The following is a 23,788-nucleotide window of genomic DNA, read 5'->3' as shown; positions in this document are numbered from 1 at the left end:
CAATTATAACCAGACGTCACGCCATCTTGACGTGGTTGGATGTAGGCATCTACCCGCATTCTTGCAACGTCACATGCTTTATAACTATGGTGGCTTGCACCAAAAATGCAGTGTCTTGTCTCTCACGGGTATTGAAATCCCGACCGAGCAAAGTGAGGGATTGACGAGGGATTCTGTAATCTTCTAGGCTCCGAAACTATTAGATCTGAATTAATTTATAGTTCGTCGGGTCAGCTATAGCTACAGTATTACCTACCTGTAAAGACCTTCAAGTGTTACATCGGCGTTACAAAGAGAGAAAGTTTTATAGAGTGCAATATTGCTTTCGGTAACGTAACAAATCAATCCGATTAATGTGGGTAGGTGAACATTCCTCTCTGATAAAGTAAAACCGGATAGTCTTATCATTGTAAAGATATTTATCTCTCTATTCTGAAATACATTTTAAAAAAGGAGGATGACAAGTCTTACAATTTTTAGGGTTCTGTACACCAGTCAGAAAAAACGGCATTGTGCGAGTCGAACTCGCGCTCGGGGTCCGTATCCATAATCCCTACATCTCTTTCCTACTGCTCACTTTATTATTAGTACATAATATAATTCTTGGTTTTAAATGTGTCTACTTCATTAAATATCATTGTTGAACTACATTGCCTAAAATAAAACTATAAGACAACTCCAACTCTCACACCAACTCGAATAGGGATCTAATTTAAACAAAACATTAAAATATCAACATTTATTTACCTATATACCTAAGTACATACAACATTATAGTTTTAGGTACAAAATATCACAACAGACTTACTGGCTATATGTATTTTACCATATTTTACAATAAAATATGCTCTAGGGTTGTCAAATATAAGTTTTTGAAATATTTTCGCGAAGCGCAGGATAATGGCAATATTTTAAATAATGCTTCATTATCAGTTACAAAAATAGTTATGAAAGTACTTATCTTTCAGATACAAAATGGCTTAGTACTTAGTCCGGTACGCGAGCCAAAGGCAAGACAGTTTTGTTTATACGACATAATGCGTCGTCAAATATTTCTTATTTTTATAATATTTGATTAACTTATTTTTCGACAACCCTGTCTTTTTATATGATCACAAAATGTTATACTTTTAATAAATTAGATAGGTATACCCACATGCTTTAAATAAATAGCATTATTTGTTTTATCTAAGTTATTTCAATAAAGATTTATTGTAATAAAACATGTGTGTACCTTTACCTAGAGTCTTTATTAAGTACTTTTGTACATAATTATGTTTTAGCTATAAATACATAAATAATTGAAATAATAACGTATTGATATGAAAATAAAATCTATAAGGCTGGATATTTATCACAAATATACAGTACAGGCAGTTTTCATTTGAAACTCGTTTCGCTAAGGCCCAGAACAGACGGTGAAACGCAACTGCAACGAAACTGCAACTGCTAGTTACTTTTGAGTTGCATCTAAGTTTCTGCCATAAACTTTCAAACTGGTCGCGTCATGTGTGGTCTCTCAACGGACGCTATGGCAGAAACTTAGATGCAACTCAAAAGTAACTAGCAGTTGCAGTTTCGTTGCAGTTGCGTTTCACCGTCTGTTCTGGGCTTAAGTCTTTTTTCAGCGAAACGATCTCGAAATTGAATCTGTCACATTTGTTATTTTGTCTAGGGATTGGCCTATAGACAATTTGACATTTACGATAGATTCGAGTATGTGTGATCGCTTCTTTATTCGTTAAAACACGAATTAAGTACAAAAAGTTGATATAATTATCTAAAATCGATTCAAAATTGGTAAAATCATTGTCTACGGGCACTGATAACTAAATGATTTTTTTCTAATATACAATAAGTACATTATAAGATTCTCGAAAATTCGATAAGTCTCAAGATTATTCGATTCATGACTGATTAAAAGAAAATAATGAAAACTCATTAATATGGCATCATTTCGATATCTCTATAAATTGTACAAAATCTGTTGTAACAGCCAAAATAACACTTTTAAGGTCATAGCGGACTTATCAACTCGGAAAGGGTCAATACCCTATGGCCTTGCGGGAGCTGTCATCGCCTTTCGCGTGCTGTCAACCGCGAGGCGAGGCGTTTACGTTACGGTGCGGATAAGTGTGCGTTGCAGTATGGAGTTTCATACAAAGAATACTGACCGACTCGAGTTGATACGGTTACGATCCCTTTCCGGGTTGACAAGTGTGCTACGTCCTTTATTCTAAAAAATCTAAACTACGAATAAATTTCGCATAAATTTTGCATTAAATACATTCTGACTAAATAATACAATTATTTAATTTACTACTTAAAAATAAAACGTTTAAATAAACAACCCGGTCGGGTTAACTGCGTACCTGTTAGCCGTGACGTCACTGACGCTCTGGTACGGACGGGTCGATCGCGGGGAAGTGTGCGGGCAGAGTAAATACAAATGAGTAGGTTATCTTCATAGAAACGCACCGAGCGCGGTTTGTATGTGAGCGCGCCAATACGTATGCGGTGCGCACGCACACACTGACAAAATATAGCGGGGATTAGCGGGGAGCCAGTCGTGGTTGCGCCGAATTTTGGTAGTGTGTGCGTGCGCGCCGCATACGTATTGGCGCGCTCACATACAAACCGCGCTCGGTGCGTTTCTATGAAGATAATCTACTCATTTGTATTTACTCTGTTGCGGGTGAGTGCGAGGGAGAGTCGCATTCCCGCTAGTTGCGCAGTTAGCTTGATCGGGTTGCAGTTATTGCATTTAAACTCGTTAATATACGTTAAGTACGGAACATAAACCGTATTTAGGGGCAAATGCTAGCTGCCTATTAAAATAGCATTAATTTATCAACCTACAACAAAATTACTAATTTCATTCATGACTCTGAAACTTAAAATAGAGTAAAGCTTCAACCACACCAACGCGTGCAGATCGCCATCGCCGGCGCGATCATAGGGAAATGACAGGTCGCGCGACCCATGAATGGCGATCTGCACGCGTTGGTGTGGTTGAAGCTTTAGTGTAAAGACCACGATATAATCGTGGAATTATATCGATTTTAGATGAACATAACAGACACATTTATCGTTAAAAATAAGATAGAGTGCCATTCATAAGATTATGACATAAATCGTAGCGAGCAAGCACTGAAACAATGTACCATGCCACAAAATATCGTGGCATTACGTGGCAGTTTCTGGCGTAGCATTTTTTTGAAAAATCAATTTTACGACATAACCCAATTTCAAAATCCATTCGGGTCGTTATTTTGCTGTAGGTTAAAATTTACTGTACTATTCTACTTCAAGCACTTTCATTTTATTTGAACATACTTCAAAAGACAAAAGTTATTGGCACCAACTACCGCACTTACACGTAAAACGTCGCGTGCGCAATCTGCCAACTTCTGTCATAATGACAGGTATCACGCTGTCACCGTGACAGCTATTTCGTGCTTCTTCGCTTCAACTAGTTTGTAGTAAACCACTGCATCGTGGACGGTTGGGAACGTGTCCAGTTGTAGTCTGTCAGCTTCCAGCGAGTTGAATTTTGATATCATCTCTAATACTGGACCTGTAAAGTTTCGTGAAGTTAGTATAATAGGCTGTGGGAACGATACCACAGCTGCAACTCCTATGTAGCCAGGATCTACAGCTCGACCGCCAATAAAAACCTAACCAGTGAAGGTCAAGTTTGTCCTGGGAGAAAGTTGACTGTCTTTGGACCCGCAACGAAATGAATCAGAAGAACATAGGAGTTCGAAATTAAATTATTGGGTAAAGGGACTATTCTCTATTTCTCTTTTCCAACAGCTGCAATTCGTAGCCATGATCTACAGCTTGACCACCAATAAAAACCCAACCAGTAAAGGCCATACTGAATTAAAGAATTAGAAAACACTTGTGATTTTAATGTAATTTTAACGTGTGCATATCACAAGGTACTATTTTAGGACCATTGCTATTTATTCTTGTTCTTTTATTGATCATGACTATCCTAGTACTACTTTATTTTAACGGGATTAATCCCACCACTGCAATTCCTGTACATATCCAAGAACTACAGCTTAGCCTTTAATGCATTCACTAATCAGTGAAAGTTGATAGTCCTTGGGGATATCAAATAGCTTACTGTAATGAGTGACATTAGTGTGAGATTATGCAATAAATTCTGAAATCTGTGCGTGTTATAAAGTAAGCAAACCCTAGTTTGTCAAAGGCCCAGGTTCTGTTATTTCCTCCAATCTACATCATAAGGGTATGTGAAGCCTTCTTACCATTAGCCCCAGCCAGAAGAACAGTGATGTTGCTGGAGACCAGTTCTCGCTGCACAGCCACCAGCGTCTTCACTCCCGGCGCGTCCACGTACGACAGCGCCGTTGCGTCGATTATCACGCATTGGACCTGGAAGGAGGTATAGATAGATGATACACTACATACACATCACTAGTCGTTGGAAAATTTGGCCTTAAAGAAATGGCCTCACCCAACCCTGGTCGGCGTAGGGTTGGGTGTAAGCTAAATTCTTTATTACACTGGTCTGATACCCTCTGGTAAAAAAGAGAATGTCGTGCTCCTACAGTGGAGCTGGAGACTAAATGTCCCGATGATGACTTCAATACTAAACAAAATTTCATTAAAGAAGAAAGAGAGACAGAGAGAGAACAAAATTATTCAAACAATGGAATTCTCAAACGTGCATAGATTTGCTTAAAAAGTGGCAAAAGTAAGTTTGCTTGCAGTGACATTAATAAACTTTCACGATGAGAAACACTAGTGGTTTATAAGAATTAAAATTACTATGTATTTCAATTGTAATGGAAGGCGAAAGCCTAAAATCTTATACTTTTTATAAGAATTCAAAATTGTAAGTCTCAAATTCTTACCCGATGCCCAATAGTGGGGTCCCACTCGTACGAGTCACTTTTCGTGAGGTTGTTGTCATCATCGGGAACCACCTCGGTCGGCTTCAGGTAGCCGATCTTACGGAAGAGGGTTTCCCTGAACAAGTTCTTGCTGGCAAAGTTCAAGCCGCCACAGTAGTGGAAGATCTTTACACCTGGTAACTCCTCAGCCTGAGGAAGGAGAAAAGAAATTCATCAGAAATGCCGTCAACTTCCATTATTGGGGAACGAAACGCAGGTTGGAGTATCATCCCCTACGTTCGACATCCCACCTGCACTCAAAAATTGTTTTACTGACCTATCTATAACGTAAACCGCTGGGGACTGGCACTCGCTGCCTGCTGATATCTTTCTAAAACTCTGTGACCTGGGCCACATTTTTTTTTAAAGATTATTAGTAATTTGTTATTTCACAACTTACTCATACTAATAGTCTCATTAGCCCCTCGTACTAAGCTAAATATGCTTGTGTCACGAACTCACGAGTGAGCTCACCACAATAGTCGATCGGCGGCGGGGACCGAACCCGCGTTCCCCGGATCAAGAGTCAGCCAGTCCGACCCCTTCACCGTTCAGCTATCGTGGTTTTAAAGTAAGAGTGAGTTAGCCTTTACTAGTTAAAGTGTATGTAAGACCCTAGATAATCTACACTTAACATCAGATCGTTATGTTTTTGGGATGGAAACATGGAGATTGGTGAAAATTAGGTACTACAGAAACAAATAAATTGTGATTGACTATGTATTTCATTGAACTTTTGTTACGGTATTACGAGTACATCGTCAGATCTTATGTCGAAGGTAGGGCTTCTAAACTTAATCTTCCATAGAAGAAGGTGCACTGCTATTCTGTAATAGTGGTTAGTAAAATATCCTGTAATGTATTTCTTATGTTTCTTCTGCTCCAATCGAATCACGTCCATCTGTTATGCCAGAATGAGTCTTCATACACTTAAAGTAAGCAGTCCATATTGGGTTGCATCATTGAACTCCAAATCGTTTCTATTTCGAGGCGTAGTAGACAATTTTTGAGCATCATATTTCTTCTGCTCCAGTCGTATTCTGTCAATCTGCTATACCAGAATGTGCCTTCTTACAGTTAGAATAAGCAATGCAAGCTTGCATCAAATCTCTTGCAGTTTTCATTCCTTTGGCTATTTCTTCCATCATTTCGATATGAGCATTCCATGGCTGGCCATATCCAGTTCCCTGTCGTTATGGAGCAACATAATCATGAACTGAACTGAACACATGAGCATAATATTGAAAGCTACGAAGAGTAGCCACCTGATCAGCCCCACCAAACTAAGCTGGTGGGTCAAACAGTACGCGCACCGGTTTTGAGGGAAAATTTGCATTTTGGTAGGTAATTGAAGGTTGATTTACATTTTGAAGATGTTGGGATTCACATTGCTGAGAGTTTTGGATTTGTTGTTTTTAAAATGCCATCTGTGACTTTGATATAATTTGTCAAGAGATTTGACATGCTAATAGAAATAAAAGTTAGGAATCACAGAAAAGGTTTTATACCACTTGAAGAGTATTAGCGCAGAGGTTTATTTTGGATTAGTTACGTTTTTTTATTTAGGCGTAGATTTCGTTTTTTGTCTTCATTGGAATAGTCATAGTCATAAATAGAATATGTCAAGAAATTATAAATCTATAAAAAATAGTGCCCGAGGTATGGTAGCAGCACGGGAGGGGTGTTTTTGACATAATACGTGACAGAGTTTACAAACCTGAAGTCTCGCTGACATTTGACGTAACAAAAAAAATCACCCTCCAGAAGAAGTGACTAACGGCCGAATACTGAAACGCCATTTAAATATTTGACGGCTTCTCAAATAGTTAAGCAGCTCCTAAACTTACATTTCGCATACTCAAAACAATATCTGAGCAGTTCTCAATTTTTAAGCACCTCTCAAATTAAGTTGCACTCAAACGCCACTTAAATGAATTTTCGCATACTGAAACGCCATTCAACGCTAAGCATTACTCAAACAACTGTCAAATCGTCTTAAGCAGCTGTTAAATTTGAGAGTGCTTGCGCGGTATCTTAAATCCTATTCTTATACCTAAATCGACCTAAATAGTGGTAAATAATGTGTGTCATCGTTATCATTTCTTTCGAGCCTCGAGGAAATACCTAGGTCTAATCGCAGGAACGCAATAAGGCTGAACGCTATTGAAAAATATTATTATAATGACATGCAATTCCGAGCGAGGTTCCGCGTCTCTAAAGAAACGGTGTTGTTTCTGGATTCATAATTTGGAAGCTCTTTGAAACCCCTCACCAAATGCCATACAACCAGTGGACCAAGTACTTATTATAACCCTACTGTTCTACGCCACGGGAAGTTATGAACGTGTACTAGGTGATATCTTCCACATCTAACAGCCAACTGTGCATCGTATATTGCACGAAGTAACAACCAAAATAGCTGCTATGAAATCGCTTTACATAAACATGCCTATTTCTGAGGATTAAGGGGACATCGCATAGCAGCATTTCCAAGAGTTGTTGATTTGTCAATTTGATGCTCTGTCAACAATGATAAATGTCAATTGTGGTTACGTTTCGGTCCACGATCGCCACTTAATAGGTAGATTTCAACAATAAAAAGTATCACATTTAAAATTATTTTTTTAATTAAATAAAAATGCAAGCATTAATTTTTTTATATGATAAAACGAGATTTATATATAATAGAAACTAAAAATAAACTGTTCTATGTTAAGTTGATTGAGTATATTTCCATACAAGACAATACATAACCAAACGATGCTGCGTGTAATGGATAAAAGACGTAAAGTTATCATTTGTGTAAATGAAAACATACTTTTTTTGGTAAATGTTGCCATTATGTAAACATTTGAGAGCTGCTTAGCTGATCACGGCTTCAAATCCATTGAGTAGCGTTTGAGAATACCATTTAAAATTGAAGGATACTTAAATTTAGGAGCCCGTCAGCTGAGTGACAGATTTGAGTAGTGTTTCAGTATTCGGCCGTAAGTTATGCGACATATGGCTGGACCTATTATAATCATTTATGTTGAGAAGTAAAGGTATTGACACAGAATAATAATAAGTACTACGTACAGAAGTTTTACTTCACGAAGGTTTTTAAAAAAATGTATGCTCAATGTCATTAACAATATGGTGTAATTTAGCCTGTCTCAAGAGTCAAGCACCATTTTGTTGACAAACGTCAGTGATCGGCACTGCGCCGAAGCTATAGGGCTGACTTCGGTAAAATGATGTGACGTGAGGTGCCAAACTGCGGAAAATGGCGGAGGAAATACATGATTTAGCATGAATTATCATGAAAAATATTAACTACTTATTTACCTCTCAGTGTCTTGAGGCAACTTGAAAAAGTACATTCTGTGTTTTTATTATTATTTAGGCAGTTTAGAGGCCTTGTCGAATAGTATCCTGCAGGTGGGCCATCGTGCGTGTTTTGTTTTCGATGTAAACTCGCGGAGATGAACAGGCCTGGTATTGATGAAATGTTACTTACGGCTCTGTACCGTTTGGTGTCGAGGTACAAGTCAGTGTCAAGCACACGGCCTAGCAAACACGTGTAGGGCTTCTGCGACCGACAGAATAGGGCTCCCACGCTGGCTAGCAGACCAGCTCCTAATCTGTAAACAAAATTGAACCTTATGACGCTGGGACAAAGCTAAAAAATACACATGAAAATTTTGATGGGTATATCAATGTGTCCGTCAGTGGTAGAAGCAGTCGTCCGGTAAATGAAAGGTCGTTTTCCATCAGAAACAGTAGATTTTTCAAATTTTAAACTAGGTGAAAGATTAGCATCAGAAATTCCAAAATCCTAATAGTCTGTTAAGGGTTTTCCAGGTTACCATCTTTAACAGAGGAGAGTCTTGGGAGAATATAGTCCTGGGCATTACTTGGAATTAAGATTTAAGATTGCTTCGTTCGTTTCAGCCGAAAGACGCCCACTGCTGGGCAAAGACCTCCCCCAAGGATTTCCACGAAGACCGATCCTGTATCGCTCGCATCCAGGCATCTCCCGCGATCTTCACCAGATCGTCAGTCCACCTAGTGGGAGATTGATTGGAAGATTTCTTACCCAATATCAATGTTGACTAGCACCGTGATGAGGAAAGTGACCAGCCACACCACAGCATCTAACTTGCTGAGCTTCCAGAATCTGTAAAGACAGTTTGTGGGTTAGTAAACTTCAACTGAATTTAAGAATTTACACCAAATTCGTAAAAGCTTTTACTTTTTTATAGGAAAATTTGAAGAGAGGATTATTCAAGGTTTGTTATTATGCCTAGATGTACTTGTACAGGTCTTGAGCGCGAGTTTTCACATACTCGTAAACTAGCGTGAGTTTTGGTTCATGTGTTATGAAGGTATCTAACCTCTCTGTGATATATTCAGCGTCAAATAGTTCGTAACACCCAAAGTGGCCATTAAGTTGACAATACAACCTTATTCCAATGAGGGCTATCGTTTTGGCGCTCACCAGTTTGCGCCACTGTAGAGTAAGGTCCTGTCACTTGCTAGTAGCGAAGACAGTGGCACCAACTGGTGAGTGCTAAAGTGGTAGGAGGACTATCGCATTTGCACTCATCAAGATGGCGCCACTGTAGAGTAAGGTCTTGTCACTTGCTAGTAGCGAAGACAGTGGCACCAACTGGTGAGTGCTAAAGTGGTAGGAGGACTATCGCATTTGTACTCATCAAGATGGCGCCACTGTAGAGTAAGGTCCTGTCAATCGCCAGGGGTGCCAACTGTTAAGTATAAAAACGATAGCGCTCATTGCAACAAAGATGTGTTTCGAAATTTTTGACGCTGACTTTGTACCAAAAACTATGTTTTCTATAGATAATTTAAATTCTAAAGAGAATTCTTTTAAAGAGAATCTAAGATTTTGTAAAGGAGTAGAAAGGTTCGTTTACTCACTTAGCCAGCTCCTTGACTTGCATGAACATGCCTTTAAGCGATACCACGATGATTGAGGCGAGCACACATCGCGGCAGCAGTTCGAAGAACGGCCCCACCCATAGCAGCACGCATAGGATCAGAAGCGAGCTCACCACTGAGGTTATGCCTGTCTTGCTGCCCGCCTGGAGACATCATACATAGTTTCATAAGCCACACAGTTGGTTAAGAATAAGAATAAGAATACATTTATTTGCTTAAAACACGGTATATACAGATGTTACACAGAAAAATGTTCAGTCATGTTTTGCTTACACGAAGCATGCGAATATTAATTTTGGGCCAAAAAACCCCGGTTAGTTTAGATCATTATCATTATCAGGTTATTTAGTCTCATCTGCAGAAAAAAGATTCTTACCAATGAGGGCTATCATTTTTATACTTAACAGTTGGCACCCCTGGCGATCGACAGGACCTTACTCTACAGTGGCGCCATCTTGATGAGTGCAAATGCGATAGTCCTCCTACCACTTTAGCGCTCACCAGTTGGTGCCACTGTCTTCGCTACTAGCAAGTGACAGGACCTTACTCTACAGTGGCGCTAACTGGTGAGCGCTAAAACGATAGCCCTCATTCACCAAAGGGTAATGAAAGATTTGACTGCTACGCTCCAGGCTGTCTAGATTAGACTTGGGGTAGCCTGACCTCACATATTTGTCCGTTAGTCGCTTTTTACGATATCTACGGGACGAGTACGACTGGTTCTATTCTACTCTGCCACACGGCTAGTTGTTCCCATAAATTCACTGATTTTAGAGCTATTATATGAAATCTTACTAATAGTTATCAATGTAACAGGGCTTTAAACTAAGCTTGACGTTGTGTTCCTTTTTAATAAAGCCCTGAAATATATTGCATATGGTGTCAAACATGTTCCCAGTTACATAATTTTCCTCGCTTTAACTCAAAACTTGCGAAAACGTAACGTAGCGCTAAAAATATACATTGATGATTCATAATACATTCAGAAAACAACGATCTCAAGAGTTCAAAATTATCCCAATGAAGACTTTTATTGCATTTGATTTAATTATTTAACTCACCTGATACTGGATGTAAGAGCGAGACAAACTAGCGCACATCGGTGCACATGAGAAGAAGGATCCAAACACGTTACTGGCACCCTGATGGACAAAAGGAAAATACGTTTAATACACTTTATTTGAAAGTGCATTTACAGGAAAACTAATTGGTTGGTAGGATATGCTATTCGGTTAGTATTTATTCTAGGTCATAAATGACTAATAAAAAGTTTGTATTAATTTGCATATAATATCTTTGTTAAGTAGGTATGTTAAATTGATGTGACGATTTTGAATTTAGACTTCGATAGTTGCTGGAACCTCAAAGATCTTTCGTAACAATGGAAGAAGTATACAAGTGCATAATGAATGATGTTGATTTTTTCTTGCATAGTAAAGTATTTTAAATTTTGTGTGCTTCAACCATGACATAGTGCAAAGAAGGAAATATACAATTTTTATCTAGCACTAGGTATTGTATATTATGAATTAATGATTACAAATTAGTCAATCATAACTGCTACAATGCTCATTTCATCACAACAACTGCTCAACTCACCAGCGCCAATAGTTCTTGGTTAGCGTCCACCTCATACTTCTCCTTGGCGGCGAATATGAGCGACATCGACATCGATATGGTGTAGGTGACCATGGTGATCGTGAAGGCATCTATGGCTATCGTTGGGAACAGCTCTACGGGAGGCACTTGGGGTACTGGCAGGCTGGAACAAAGGCGAGGTTCTTATCTTACTAATATTATAAAGCTAAAGAGTTTGTTTGTTTGTTTGTTTACTTGAACGTGCTAATCTAAGGAACTACCGGTTCGATTTGAAAATTTCTTTCAGTGTTAGATAGCCCATTTATCGAGGAAGGCTATAGGCTATATTATTATACCATCACGCTACGAGTAACAGGTGCAGAGCAAAAATGATTTTCACGCGTACGAAGTCGCGGGCACTGCTAGTAAATCCATAACGAGGAATCTCCCTTGGGAATCGAACCCGAGACCGCTGGGTCTGAAGCGGGTGATCTTATCACGAGACCTCAAAGGAGGTTAAATTTTAATCTCATCATTAGATCTTTTAGCTCCACTGCTGGAGCGCGAACTTCTCAATTTACCACCTGTCTCATTCTTAAATTGCCTACACTCGTGGGAACACAGGTTGTGGATAAGGGAGGCCTGATGTTCGCATATTTATCCCATAGTTGCCTTTTACGACATCCACAGGAAGACGAGTAAAGTCACTTTAATTTCTACTCTGCCGGAACCACATGGCCAAGGCATTATATTCTGAAAGTCCACACATTATTAGCTTAAACCAAATTAGTTTTCAAGAATTTCAAGTGACCAGTAAATTACGATTCTCAGAAAATAAATAAATCATCATCATCTCAGCCATCGGACGTCCACTACTGAACAAATAAATAAAATAAATAAATAATGGAGAAGTTCGATCTTGGAATTTTTGGTTACTGGTGCCCACTATTAACTAAAAATAAATACAAAACTGCTAGAACAATATGCTTACCCAGTAGGTATGGATCCAATGAGGCCGATCCCGAAGACCTGCTTCAGGTCTGCGAACCTCGACACCAGCGTGCCCACCACGATGGCTATCAGCTCGATCGGCATCGGCACCCGGCAGCGCTTGCTCAGCCATGGCTAGAAACACAAATAACTCCCACTTTAGGTCTAAGGTTGTATTCTGAAAAGGCACTATGACCAATGATGACCCATGAAAAGGTCAAGTAAATTTTTTTTGAAGATTTGAACTTCTTTCTTTTTGGGAAAGCTATAGGATTTGATCAGTAGAATTAATCCTTTTTGTTTAATCACTTCTAAAGATTCACCGTGTTTATTGAAATTTTTCAACCAATGATTATCGTATTTGCGTTCGTTAGTTGGCGCCACTAACGAATTCTACTAACGCCCGTATTCACAAACGATGCTTGCTTGAGTGAAGCAGCAAATCGAAAGCACAGCATTGAATAGAGCTTTGTGATTGGTTCTTGTGTGACCCTGTGCGTCCTCGCGCACTGTGAGACCTCATAGTAATGTTTGTGAATACGGACGTAACTCTACCTTCAGAAGCTCATTGTTGAGCGCGATGACGAGGCAGGTGATGAAGGAGATGACGAAGGCCGCTATGTTCAGGTTGGTGATGTTCTTGCATATCTCTATCACAGTCTGGAAACAAGCACACATTGTTTCATTCATTTATCTTGTTACCTAATACATATAAAAAACCGAAAAATACATAATAATCAGGAAAACTGTCTGTAAAACTCAGTAAAACTCATTTATTTCTGTAAGTAGGCTTTAAAAAAGCACTTTTACACGTCCCAGTATTAACCCTACCACTGCTTCAGGACAATAAATGGGCCAGTGCTGAGAAGAAGCAGCGCAAGAAACTCAGACACTATTGTCAGCCTCTTTTTCAAAGGTTTACAGGTTTTCAAAATAGATAGTTATAAATATTTATGCGAGCTAGGCAGTTACGCATCCCAAACATTTTTATCTTTTAAATAATCATCGACTTTATAGTAGCCCTTTTTCATTAAGGTACTTTTAATATGTGCTTTGAATTTATGAATGGGTAGTTCTACAACAGTTTGTGGTAATTTATTAAATAATTTAATACATTTCCCCATAAATGAATTCCCAATCTTATGCAGTCTGAAATTTGGAACGGCAAGTTTATTTTTGTTTCTTGTATTAAAGTTATGCAAATCGCTCTTTTTCGTGAATTGCTCTATATTTTTGCGAACATATAAAAGGTTTTCATAAATGAACTGTGAAGCTACTGTCAGTATGTTAATTTCCTTAAAAAATTCTTTCAAGGAAAATCGGGGTCCAAGGTTATAAATGGCCCGCACTGCTCTCTTCTGCAGAACACACACAGTTTCAATGTCCGCGGCTGAGCCCCACAACAATATGCCGTATGACATTATACTGTGAAAATAGCTAAAATATACTAGTCTTGCCGTTTCAATGTCAGTTAATTGCCTTATCTTTCTCACTGCCAAAGCAGCCGAACTGAGCCTTTTTGACAAAGTTTCAATATGAGGACCCCGCTGAAGTTTAGCATCTAAAGTGATTCCCAAGAATGTTGTGGAATTTATGCTATTTAATGGTTCATTCTTCACCATTAATTGCGTGGAAACCTGCCTCACATTAGGTAAGCTAAATTTAATGCACTTAGTTTTATTTGCATTTAACAATAAGTTGTTAACAGTGAACCAATGTAGAACCTGTGAGAGTGTATCATTAATATCGTCAAAATTTACTTTACCTCTATCAACTTAGAAAATGAGAGATGTGTCATCAGCAAATAACACAATATCACACAGATCTTTTACAAAGTAAGGAAGGTCATTAATATAAATAAGAAATAGCAAAGGTCCTAATATTGATCCCTGCGGCACACCCATAGTAAGAGGTGCTCTAATGCCAATAACGCTAAAATTATCTACTCACATAAACAACTTTGTAATTGCTCGGCAGTTTGGGCAGCTTCAGTCCGAACAGGTCCTTCAGTTGGGAGGCCAGCACGTGGAAGGAGGCGGCCGTGGTGAACCCTGATACCAGCGTCTCTGAGAGAAGCGTGGAGACGGCTCCGAGGCGCATGATCCACATCAGCACCTGCGATGACAAGAATAGGAGAGTAATCTTGATTATCACCTCTAGAAAGTTTACTATTGGTAAGGAAAACCTCTTCTAATGCTGTCCGAGTCATCCTCCTTTGGCAACTGTCCCTAGACACCATTCTAAGCCCCAATAGTTCATTAGATAATGTTTTAGGTTGAAAGCTGCAGCTTATCCACACAATATCCAAGATATGAAAGTTGATGAGGGACCACAAGATAAGCCTATGGTATAGCTTAATTTATTAAAACTATGCCTGTTTTTGATCTAAATAGGCCTTATTAAGATTCTCTAGAGCATTGGTTTCCAAACTTATTTGAGACGCGCCCCCGTTCGACCATACAAAAAATTCCGCGCCCCCCCTCCTCCAGTCAAGATTATTTATTGGTCGTATCGAGCAGTCTGCAATGCATTCTCAGCAGTCGCAGGTTTTTCATACTTAGTACACAGATGGTCCACGCCCCTCTTTAAAGGTCTTTGCGCCTCCCCTGGGGAGTGCGCCCTCCACTTTGGGAACCAATGAATTAGAAGATCGCTACTGATCGATTGTGTGTATTTTATTCACATTTTTAAGTATGAAGAGGTCTAGAAACAAATCTCCAACAAACCTGGAAGATTCCAACCGCAAGACACACGATGCTGAGTACTTCTTGCGGACTGTATATAGGGACACCCATTTCTGCTGTCGCTGAGGACAAAAGCTTCATATTTTTACAAGTTTTAAACATGTTATTTGAAGCAATTTTGGGATAGAGGTCGACAGCGGACACTTAATTTTGCACTAAACTGAACTAGAATGGACTGTAGCAGTTTATAGAGAAAATCTTGTTTTGCTTACATGTTGGTAAACCAGCCGTAGCGTTCATAGCGCTGCCAGGGTCAATGTGTGTTGAGTATTGCGTTACCACCTGAAAAAATAATGGGAGAGAAAATTATTGGAAGCCTTTTTTCTTTTTCTTTGCTTGTATCTTCGCATTAGGTTTTTCCCTGTAAAGATAACAGAAATGTGTCGAAATAAATAAATCTTCTAAAGAATATAATCTTTGAGACTATCCCCTAATGACCTTTAAGTATTTTTGGGTCTATCTGTCTCTATCTCTCTTTCTATCATCTCGTCTTTCAGATAATTTATCGTGGGGGTTATTCTGATTGCCACAAAGTCTATTCGTCACATTTTTGTACGTCATGCGAAAGTAACTGCTCGTCGCTGTCCGTTACCTTTTCACATTGAACTGATGATGAAATCATGAAATGTACCTAATTAGTTTGGGATCAAGGGCAATTTGTGCGCAGGACCGGTGGTTGTCTTGGGGGAGGCCATTGTCCAGCAGTGGACGTAGTTTGGCTGAAACGATAAGGGCAATTTATAGGATAGTTTTAATCCCATATAATAAATTATCTTTAGATTATTTATTTATTTATTTGGTGAAAAAAGGACACGCGCGTTGATGTCTTTCTGTGTCAAACCGAAAAACAGACGGGTGAAGCCGCGGGGAAAAGCTAGTCACACTAATATTATGAAGGCGAATGTTTGTGTGTATGTTTGTAACTTCTTCACGTCTAAAGGGCTGGAGCGATTTTAATAAAATTTGGTATGGAGTTAGCTGACACTATGGATTAATTAATACACAGGCTACGTTTTATCGCGGGTAACACCGCGGGGCACAGCTATTTTGTCATAAACCTGATTAAATACGAGTCAATTTATCACGAGAAATACAGAAAGTGTGACGAATTTTTACATGCATTTCTCTGTGACGAGTCGACTGTAGCGAATGGACAAGTCTGTACTAAGGTCGATATGAAATTATGAAGGTCAAGTTTGTTTAGCTAGTTGACTACGGGACTATTCCCACCTCTCGTTCCCACCGCTGCAACTCCTGTGTAGCCAGGATCTACAGCTTGACCGCCAATAAAAACCCAACCAGTGAAGGTCAAGTTTGTTTAGCTAGTTGACTAGCCGTCGTCTAGTTTAAACGTCACTTTATCACTTATTTAGTAACAGTTGCAGTGATCACTCAACTGTGAAATTAGAGACGTTATTTCTAAGCCCCGGTCCGTGGGTATTTAGTTAAAAATGTGCAACGTAAGTACTCAGCTGTTGGAAAATTAATTGTAGCCAGCTTTTGTTCTATCGCTCTCTTAAATTGCGATCTGGGTTTCATATTTCATGGGGCTTATCTTTTTTTGCGCGAACTTCTATTTTCTAAACTAAATTAGCTTTAGTTCTATCAGTAAAAGTTTTGTTCAAATCCGACCAGCCGTTAGCATAGGCAATATCTAGTCTTCAAATAGGTGAAATGTTTCCGAATCGAAAATAATGACGAGTGTATTGGTAGACTCTAGTTTAATCTATACTAATATTATAAATGCGAAAGTAACTCTGTCTGTCTGTCTGTCTTGCTTTCACGCCTAAACCACTGAACCGACTGATATGAAATTTGGCATACAGATAGTTTGAGTCCCGGGAAAGGACATAGGAAAGTTTTTATCCCGGTTTTTGAAACAGGGACGTGCGCGTGATAAAGTTTTTCTGTGACAGACAAAATTCCACGCGGGCGAAGCCGCGGGCGGAAAGCTAGTTTTTAATACAGGTCCACTAAAGATCCCAGATAAATTTAAAGTCTTATATTTCAACCTATCCCTTGTAATATGTGTCCCTCGAACATAACTCACTTTTCCCGCCATAAGACAGGCCACGGCGAACGTTCCCATGGATACATGGGGCGATGTCCCGAACACCACGTACACCAGAACTGGGAAGAACGCCATGTACAGCCCCACGATCGGTGGGACTTCGGCCAGGAGCGCGTACGCCATACCTAAGGAGCAAGAAAGAAAAAAACAAGATACACTCAACATCAAATAAATCGCACCTCCCGCATCAAGCACTTTGCATCGTACGCATCCCCACTTCCCACCAATATTGGCACCGTTTAAAAGCCTAGTTCTAAACTTCATTTCATTAAAGGAAAGGTTTTTACCCCAAAAATGTGCCTTTAGAAGGATCCAGAGTCACTTCTTCAAAAAATAGGCTATTACGCTTGAGCCAACTTTTATGGCTATAAAACTGTTAAGTTGGGATTAATCGGTATCCATCTGTTAAAGAGGACGCGTGTGATCATTATTTTTGGTTTTATAACCATAAAATTTGGTCTAATTGATCCCAGAGGTGAGCCCAAAGTGAGGTCTCTTTTCAAGTCACATTTATGGTATATGATAATCATTTATATAGAAATTAAAAGTGTTTTTCTTTAAGGATATTTATTGGGCTTTCAAATAACACCAATATTGTTGGGGCACCATGATTGTGTCAGAAGAAAATCTTTAAAGTTCGCGTCGCGGAAGGTGCGGTTTATTTGATGTTGAGTGTATAATGCTTCTTCTTAGTCAGGCACTATTGTCAGAGTGGTCGTGGTTGCGCTGACGAGGTACACTGTGGGGTGATGTCATCTCCGAGGGTAGCTCTCCTGGCGATGTGCTTCCATTTCTGACGGCTAGAGGCGTCGCGAGTACACTGGACCATGGTGGACTCAGTAGCCTTAGTTCTTGCGCATAACTCAGTATACAGGGTGTTAGGTAAATGGGTATATGAGCCGACACTAACCCATGTTAACATGGTCATATAAATGGTATGGTGAAATCAGAAATTTGATATCATCATTTTATTTTTTTTAATTTTCATACAAAATTAATTTTATAAAATCCGATTTGTATGAAAAATGAAACAATTAAAATGAAGATATCAATTTTCTGACTTCACCATACCATTTATATGACCATGTTAACATGGGCTAGTGTCGGCTCATATACCCATTTACCTAACACCCTGTATAAGTGCCTGAGGTATGGGGGCGGCACGGGAGGGTGTTTTTTGTTACGTTAAATGTCAGCGAGACTTCAGATTGCTCTGACATGTCATAATATGTCAAAATCACCCCTCCAATGCCGCTCCTATGCCTCAGGCACCTTGCACAGACTGTGAATCTGTAGATATCCCATAGATTTTATATGGTAAGGGGAACCTATGATGTTTCGAAGCTACTTTAAAGCATCACAAAAGCTTAGGTTTTAAAGGCTAGATTGAACTGTTTTTTATAATTTTTCAACCTAAATGACACTATAGTTTTATTTACTTGTTTTTGTTGACTGTGTAAAGCAAAACACGCGCTGGAGACGGCTTTAGTCATCGCTAAGGATGTATTTGAATTCACGTGTAGTAAAACAATTGCATTATTAATATTCCAATTAGGATAATTGTCAATTTCACATATTAATGCTGAAAATTGATTGTTCTCAGATCTGAAGGTCACTGAAATTAACACCTCAAATCTAAAAAGAACGCTTTGTTTCAAGAAATACCATTATGGCCTTTGTTTGAAAAAGTGAAACAAATAAGCGACTTTAACAATATTATTGTCTGTTAATAAATGATTTCTTTTAATAGAAAATTTGGTTTTTTTGGTCTGATCGGACTTTCTGCCCCTTTTTGGAGATCCCCTAGAGTTTTATTTGAACATATCATCTCAAAGTGATATCTTATAGAAGTTAATAGCTATTTTTAAGATTTATTTAGGTGCTTGCCACTAATATGACTGCATCTCACTTGGTAATTTAAATTCATGCAATCTAGGGTACCAATTATGTGATAGTAAATACCGGTCGCCGAGCACGTAGAATTTCGTCCAATGACCTCAAGCTACCCAATACCCATCCTTATCGCTCGCGCGTAATATATTGCTAGTTTTAAATTGCTAAATATAGTTTCTATTCTCCATCGCCTACCTTGTGGTATGTGCATGACGGCAGTAGTGGCTCCAGCTATCAGGTCCCCCATCAGGTTCGCCTTGAAGTCGTACTTGGGCAGCCATCGCAGGATGGGGATGGAGTTGGCCAGGCATTCTCCGAAGCCGCAGCCAATCACGGCCTTCTTGCACCGGTAGCCCACTGGAAACAAGATTCATGGTGAAGAAATATTTGAAGATACAGCAGCTGAAGTGGCAATGGGCAGGGCACATAGTACGCAGAACTCACGGCCAATAGATAGCAAGGTTCTGGAGTGGAGTATGTATGTCGTCCATATATAAAGGTACGGGACTATTCCCACCTCTCGTTTCCACAGATGCAACTCCTGTGTAGCCAGGATCTACAGCTTGACCACCATAAAAACCCAACCAATGAAGGTCAAGTTTGTCCCGGGGGAAAGTTAAACTGTCATTGGACCCGCAACGAAATTAATCAGAAGAACATAGGAGGAGTTCGAAGTTAAGGTTATACAATAAAGGTAGCAGGAAGGTGCTGGAAACAGGTCGCTAGCTACCAACCGGGCGATGTAGAAAACATTGGGGGAGGCCTATGTTCAGCAGTGGACGTCCTGTGGCTGAAATGATGATGATGCAAAGTAAGGCAGGTAGGTATTTGATCTTATAAAGGTTGCAGGAAATCATTGGATGAGGATTTTTATTTGGACAGAGAGTTTACGCTGGATCTAATGTTATAAAGTACTATGTTTTATAGTCATGAGTATTGTAAATATAGAGTACATTTCCATGAAAAAGACTCAAAATATGAGTATATAAGTAAAGTCCATTTGCCTCTGATAAATTATGACTATCAGTTTGTACAAATCCCGGTAAGAATCAGGGCAAGAGGATAGTCAGCTATCAACAACTAACATAAACAACATGTACAATAATGTACATTGTAACATACTTAAACAACCCATTTAGTTTCTCTGTTATCTAAATGCATAAGTCCTTTATCATCTCGTTAGCTGCATGTTATTAGAATACAAACAGTAAATAAGTATGGCAATACTTTCTATACTACTTTCCATAAATGACCGATTAACAAATTATTTTTTCCAAAGAAAAAAACAGATCAGATCTTTTTACTCATGGGGGATATTAGACTCTATTTGTCTCTGGTAAATTAAAGATGATCATACTCCTACAGTGAAGACTAAATAACCTGATGATGCGCATGTATCTGACTGCGCTAGTCTGCTAACATGGAGAAATGTCGGAAAATTGTGTGGAGATTGTTTCAGATTGGCCTTTACTATCAATCACTTATAAAAAACCCTAATTATGCATCCTTGAGCCTCTTTAAAAAAAAACTTTTCATTTTATGGAGAGTCATTATTCAGGCGATATGTTGTTCCGACGTGGTGGTAGAGCAAACTATATTAATTAGGATGGTAATAGTGCCCTGAAAAGGGCCTACATAAAGTACTAATAAAGAAATTGACGACGACGGTGGGACTGTCACTGGTGGACAGATGACCATATAAAGGTTGTAGGAAGGTGCTGGAAGCATTCCTCTACCAACCAGCCTACCCAGAAATCATAAAGGTGGTCTATGTTTAGCAGTGGACGTCCTCTGACTGATATAATGGCATCCAATATCGGTATTCGGAGTTCCCGCACCATTTTTCAGTCCCGCGGGAAGTTAGGTTACCTGTACCGAAATATGATGATGAGAGAATTAGAATCTGGTCAAGGTTTAACTTACAGGGTTTCTCAGGGTACTGGTAGTCGGCGTCCTTGTTCAGGGCATCCTGCTGGTACACCCGTCGGATGACGTTGAACTGCTGGCTGGGGCGTGGCTGGTTCCTGGGGGCAAAGAAGGATACGTATTAACAACACATCTTTCTGGAAAAGTCACTAAAGTTTCCCGTTTGAAACATCCTGGTTCTATTCCAAAAAAATGTTTCTTATTACTCGTTACGCTCTTGGCAGAGCGGTCGTGGCCACGTTGAGGCGTTGTTGACATCGGTTGTAGAGGCGGATACAACTCTCCGCACGATCTCCCTCCATCCAAAAAAAACATGTTTAGGATACAAAATGCGTACCGGAAACGCAGCGTGGGACGTCCACCCATAAGATAGACCGACGACATCATAAAGGTAGCAGGAAGGCGCTGGACGTAGGCCGCTACCAATAGATCAACATGGAAATCATTGGGGGAGGCCTATGTTCAGCAGTGGACGTCCTATGGCTGAAATGATGATATGATGATATTTGAAGCATTGCGAACTTGTTTTCTTCTGTGGTCTTTGGTTGAACTTTTACTACAGATGAACTGCTGAGGGGCAAGTTAGAATTTGTCCCACCAGAACCCTGGCAGGTGGCTGGTGACAAAAGGCGATCGCTGCCATCTTATGAAGTCGAATCGATGTTGTATCACACTTTAAATATTAAAAAGACGAAAGTTTGTGTGTATCTTCGTTACTTCTTCACGTCTAAACGGCTGGAGCGATGTTAATAAAATTTGGTATGGAGTTAGCTGACACCCTGGATTAACATATAGGCTACGTTTTACCGCGAGTAACACTGCGGGGCATAGCTAAAGTCTTAGTATTATGTAATACTTAGGGATCCTTGATACACCGCATCACATGTATTTGTGAGCAATCTTTTTTTTTTATCTCAAACCCATGTTTCCTATTATGACCAAAAAATATATTTTATATTTAGATTCTGACCACAGTGAACCACTTTTGATTAGGTATTATTTTTCCTGCTATATATTTTGTTGATAGTGTTATCAATCATTTTAGTTTACATGCGGTTAATTTTATGTAATGTGTAACATTTAGCAGATACTCTGTGATTCGTTAAACTCTCAACATATTATTTGGATTTAATGATCATAAATGTACAGCGATACTTTATCAAAAACTGTCTGCTAAGTTTGAAAATTATAAATAACTTGAAAAAATCGAACTGCCTAAGGCGGGAATTGAACCCACGACCTTCCGCTTGCCAAATTAGTTTGAGATGCGACTCTTAACGCTAAAAATTAAATAACTGTCTGCTAAGATCTTTGATTCATAATTAAGATTTAACAGATTTACTCGTATTTCTTGAAAATGTTATATTTTATTTAAAATATTTTTTTGTTTCTAATTCAGTTTGCTGTGCCTCTTTTTCTAAGTTTGTCTTAGATTAAAAAGATGTTAGTCATTTAATTGTAATTCTAAGGGTTCTAGTCATTACAGGTTCGAATCCCAGGTGGGACCAGGTGGGACCCTAAATTGAAAATGCTACACTAGTTTGGTTATTAAACTTTGTATGTATTTTTGTAATTTCTCAAGGCTTACCAGTTTTCATCATCATCATCGTCACTATCTGGGTCACGCAATAGTGGTTCATTTTCTGTGTCCGCGAAATCTTTTTCAAAAAACAGGAACGTTTTTTTCATACGCATTTTTTATTTGTCACTAACTCAAATGGTTATAATCATTGATTTTGTATTTTATAGTGTAGGCAATAAAGCTCAATTTTGTTTGCACTATCACAATCACACAGATTATGTGTAGCCATTAAACTTTTATTCAAAAAAGTTTTGCACTAAAGAGAATCTAACACAATAAATGATTTTACATTAAATCAAATACACATTATTTAATTAAAATTATTCACTTTATGTAACTTATTACACACAAAATTAATTATATTTCACGAAGTTTCATCCAATTTTACTCATTAAAAAGCTGTCATTTTTAATTTCCCCGTGTAAAATTTTGAACTACTTTTTTTTAAATTAGCACTTGATAATTTAGATTATTATTAGTTAACAAATTAACTAAAACGTCATATTGACATGGTTTGCGTCTGTTGGCCCCGGCGGCACTGAATCCGTGATAACGAAATGCCTAGCCAGTGGTCAACTGTTGGCACATTTCAATAAAAAGTTCAATAATGAAATAGTTACTGGAAGCGACAAAAAGTGTTTTAGAGTTAGAGGTTAATTGATTTATTTGCGAAAGTCTGTAAATCTGTTTATTTATCATGAAAACTATATTCTACAGTCTTAATAAGTATAATATTATGAATGCGAAAGTTCGTGTTAATATACGGATGTATGTTTGTTACTCTTTCACGAAAAAACTACTGTACGGATTTTGATGAAACTTTTCAGTTTTATTGTTTATGCATCAGATTTACATAAAGGCTATAATTTATAATGATTAGTGACAAACTGAATTTCACGCGGGTAAAGCCGCAGGCAGAAGCTAGTTCTTAATGAACTATATCGAGAATATGAGATAAGGTACTCCCGATTCATCAAGAACATATAGACTTTAATGGCTGTCACATGACTGATTATAATAATTTAATTATGCTTATACAAGTACGATAAATAACAACATTAATGTCCAGCTTTTACTACACGTGTTGTTATCGATAATGTAAATAAATATGTAACATTTCGATTAAGCTTTGAGC

The 23,788-nt window shown here is 38.7% G+C and overlaps 1 protein-coding gene across 1 annotated transcript; it reads right to left on the bottom strand.

The window, feature by feature from the left end:
* Positions 1–724: 724 nt before the first annotated feature.
* LOC135082084 (prestin) lies at positions 725–22,798 on the bottom strand. Its single transcript, XM_063976846.1, has 17 exons — positions 22,660–22,798; positions 21,069–21,169; positions 19,341–19,502; positions 17,232–17,377; positions 15,406–15,463; positions 15,164–15,243; positions 14,388–14,552; positions 12,993–13,097; positions 12,439–12,572; positions 11,469–11,631; positions 10,931–11,011; positions 9,849–10,012; positions 9,007–9,087; positions 8,428–8,551; positions 4,890–5,078; positions 4,281–4,407; positions 725–3,577 (listed from the first exon to the last, which is right to left on the bottom strand). Exons 1-17 carry the CDS (start codon positions 22,764–22,766, stop codon positions 3,429–3,431), a joined length of 2,136 nt encoding a protein of 711 aa, XP_063832916.1. The 5' UTR covers positions 22,767–22,798; the 3' UTR covers positions 725–3,428.
* Between the last annotated feature and the right edge of the window lie 990 nt (positions 22,799–23,788).

Source organism: Ostrinia nubilalis, chromosome 21 (genome assembly GCF_963855985.1).
Source record: "Ostrinia nubilalis chromosome 21, ilOstNubi1.1, whole genome shotgun sequence".
Classification (NCBI taxonomy): Eukaryota; Metazoa; Arthropoda; class Insecta; order Lepidoptera; family Crambidae; genus Ostrinia; species Ostrinia nubilalis.
This window is presented reverse-complemented; position numbering and strand designations above follow the sequence as displayed.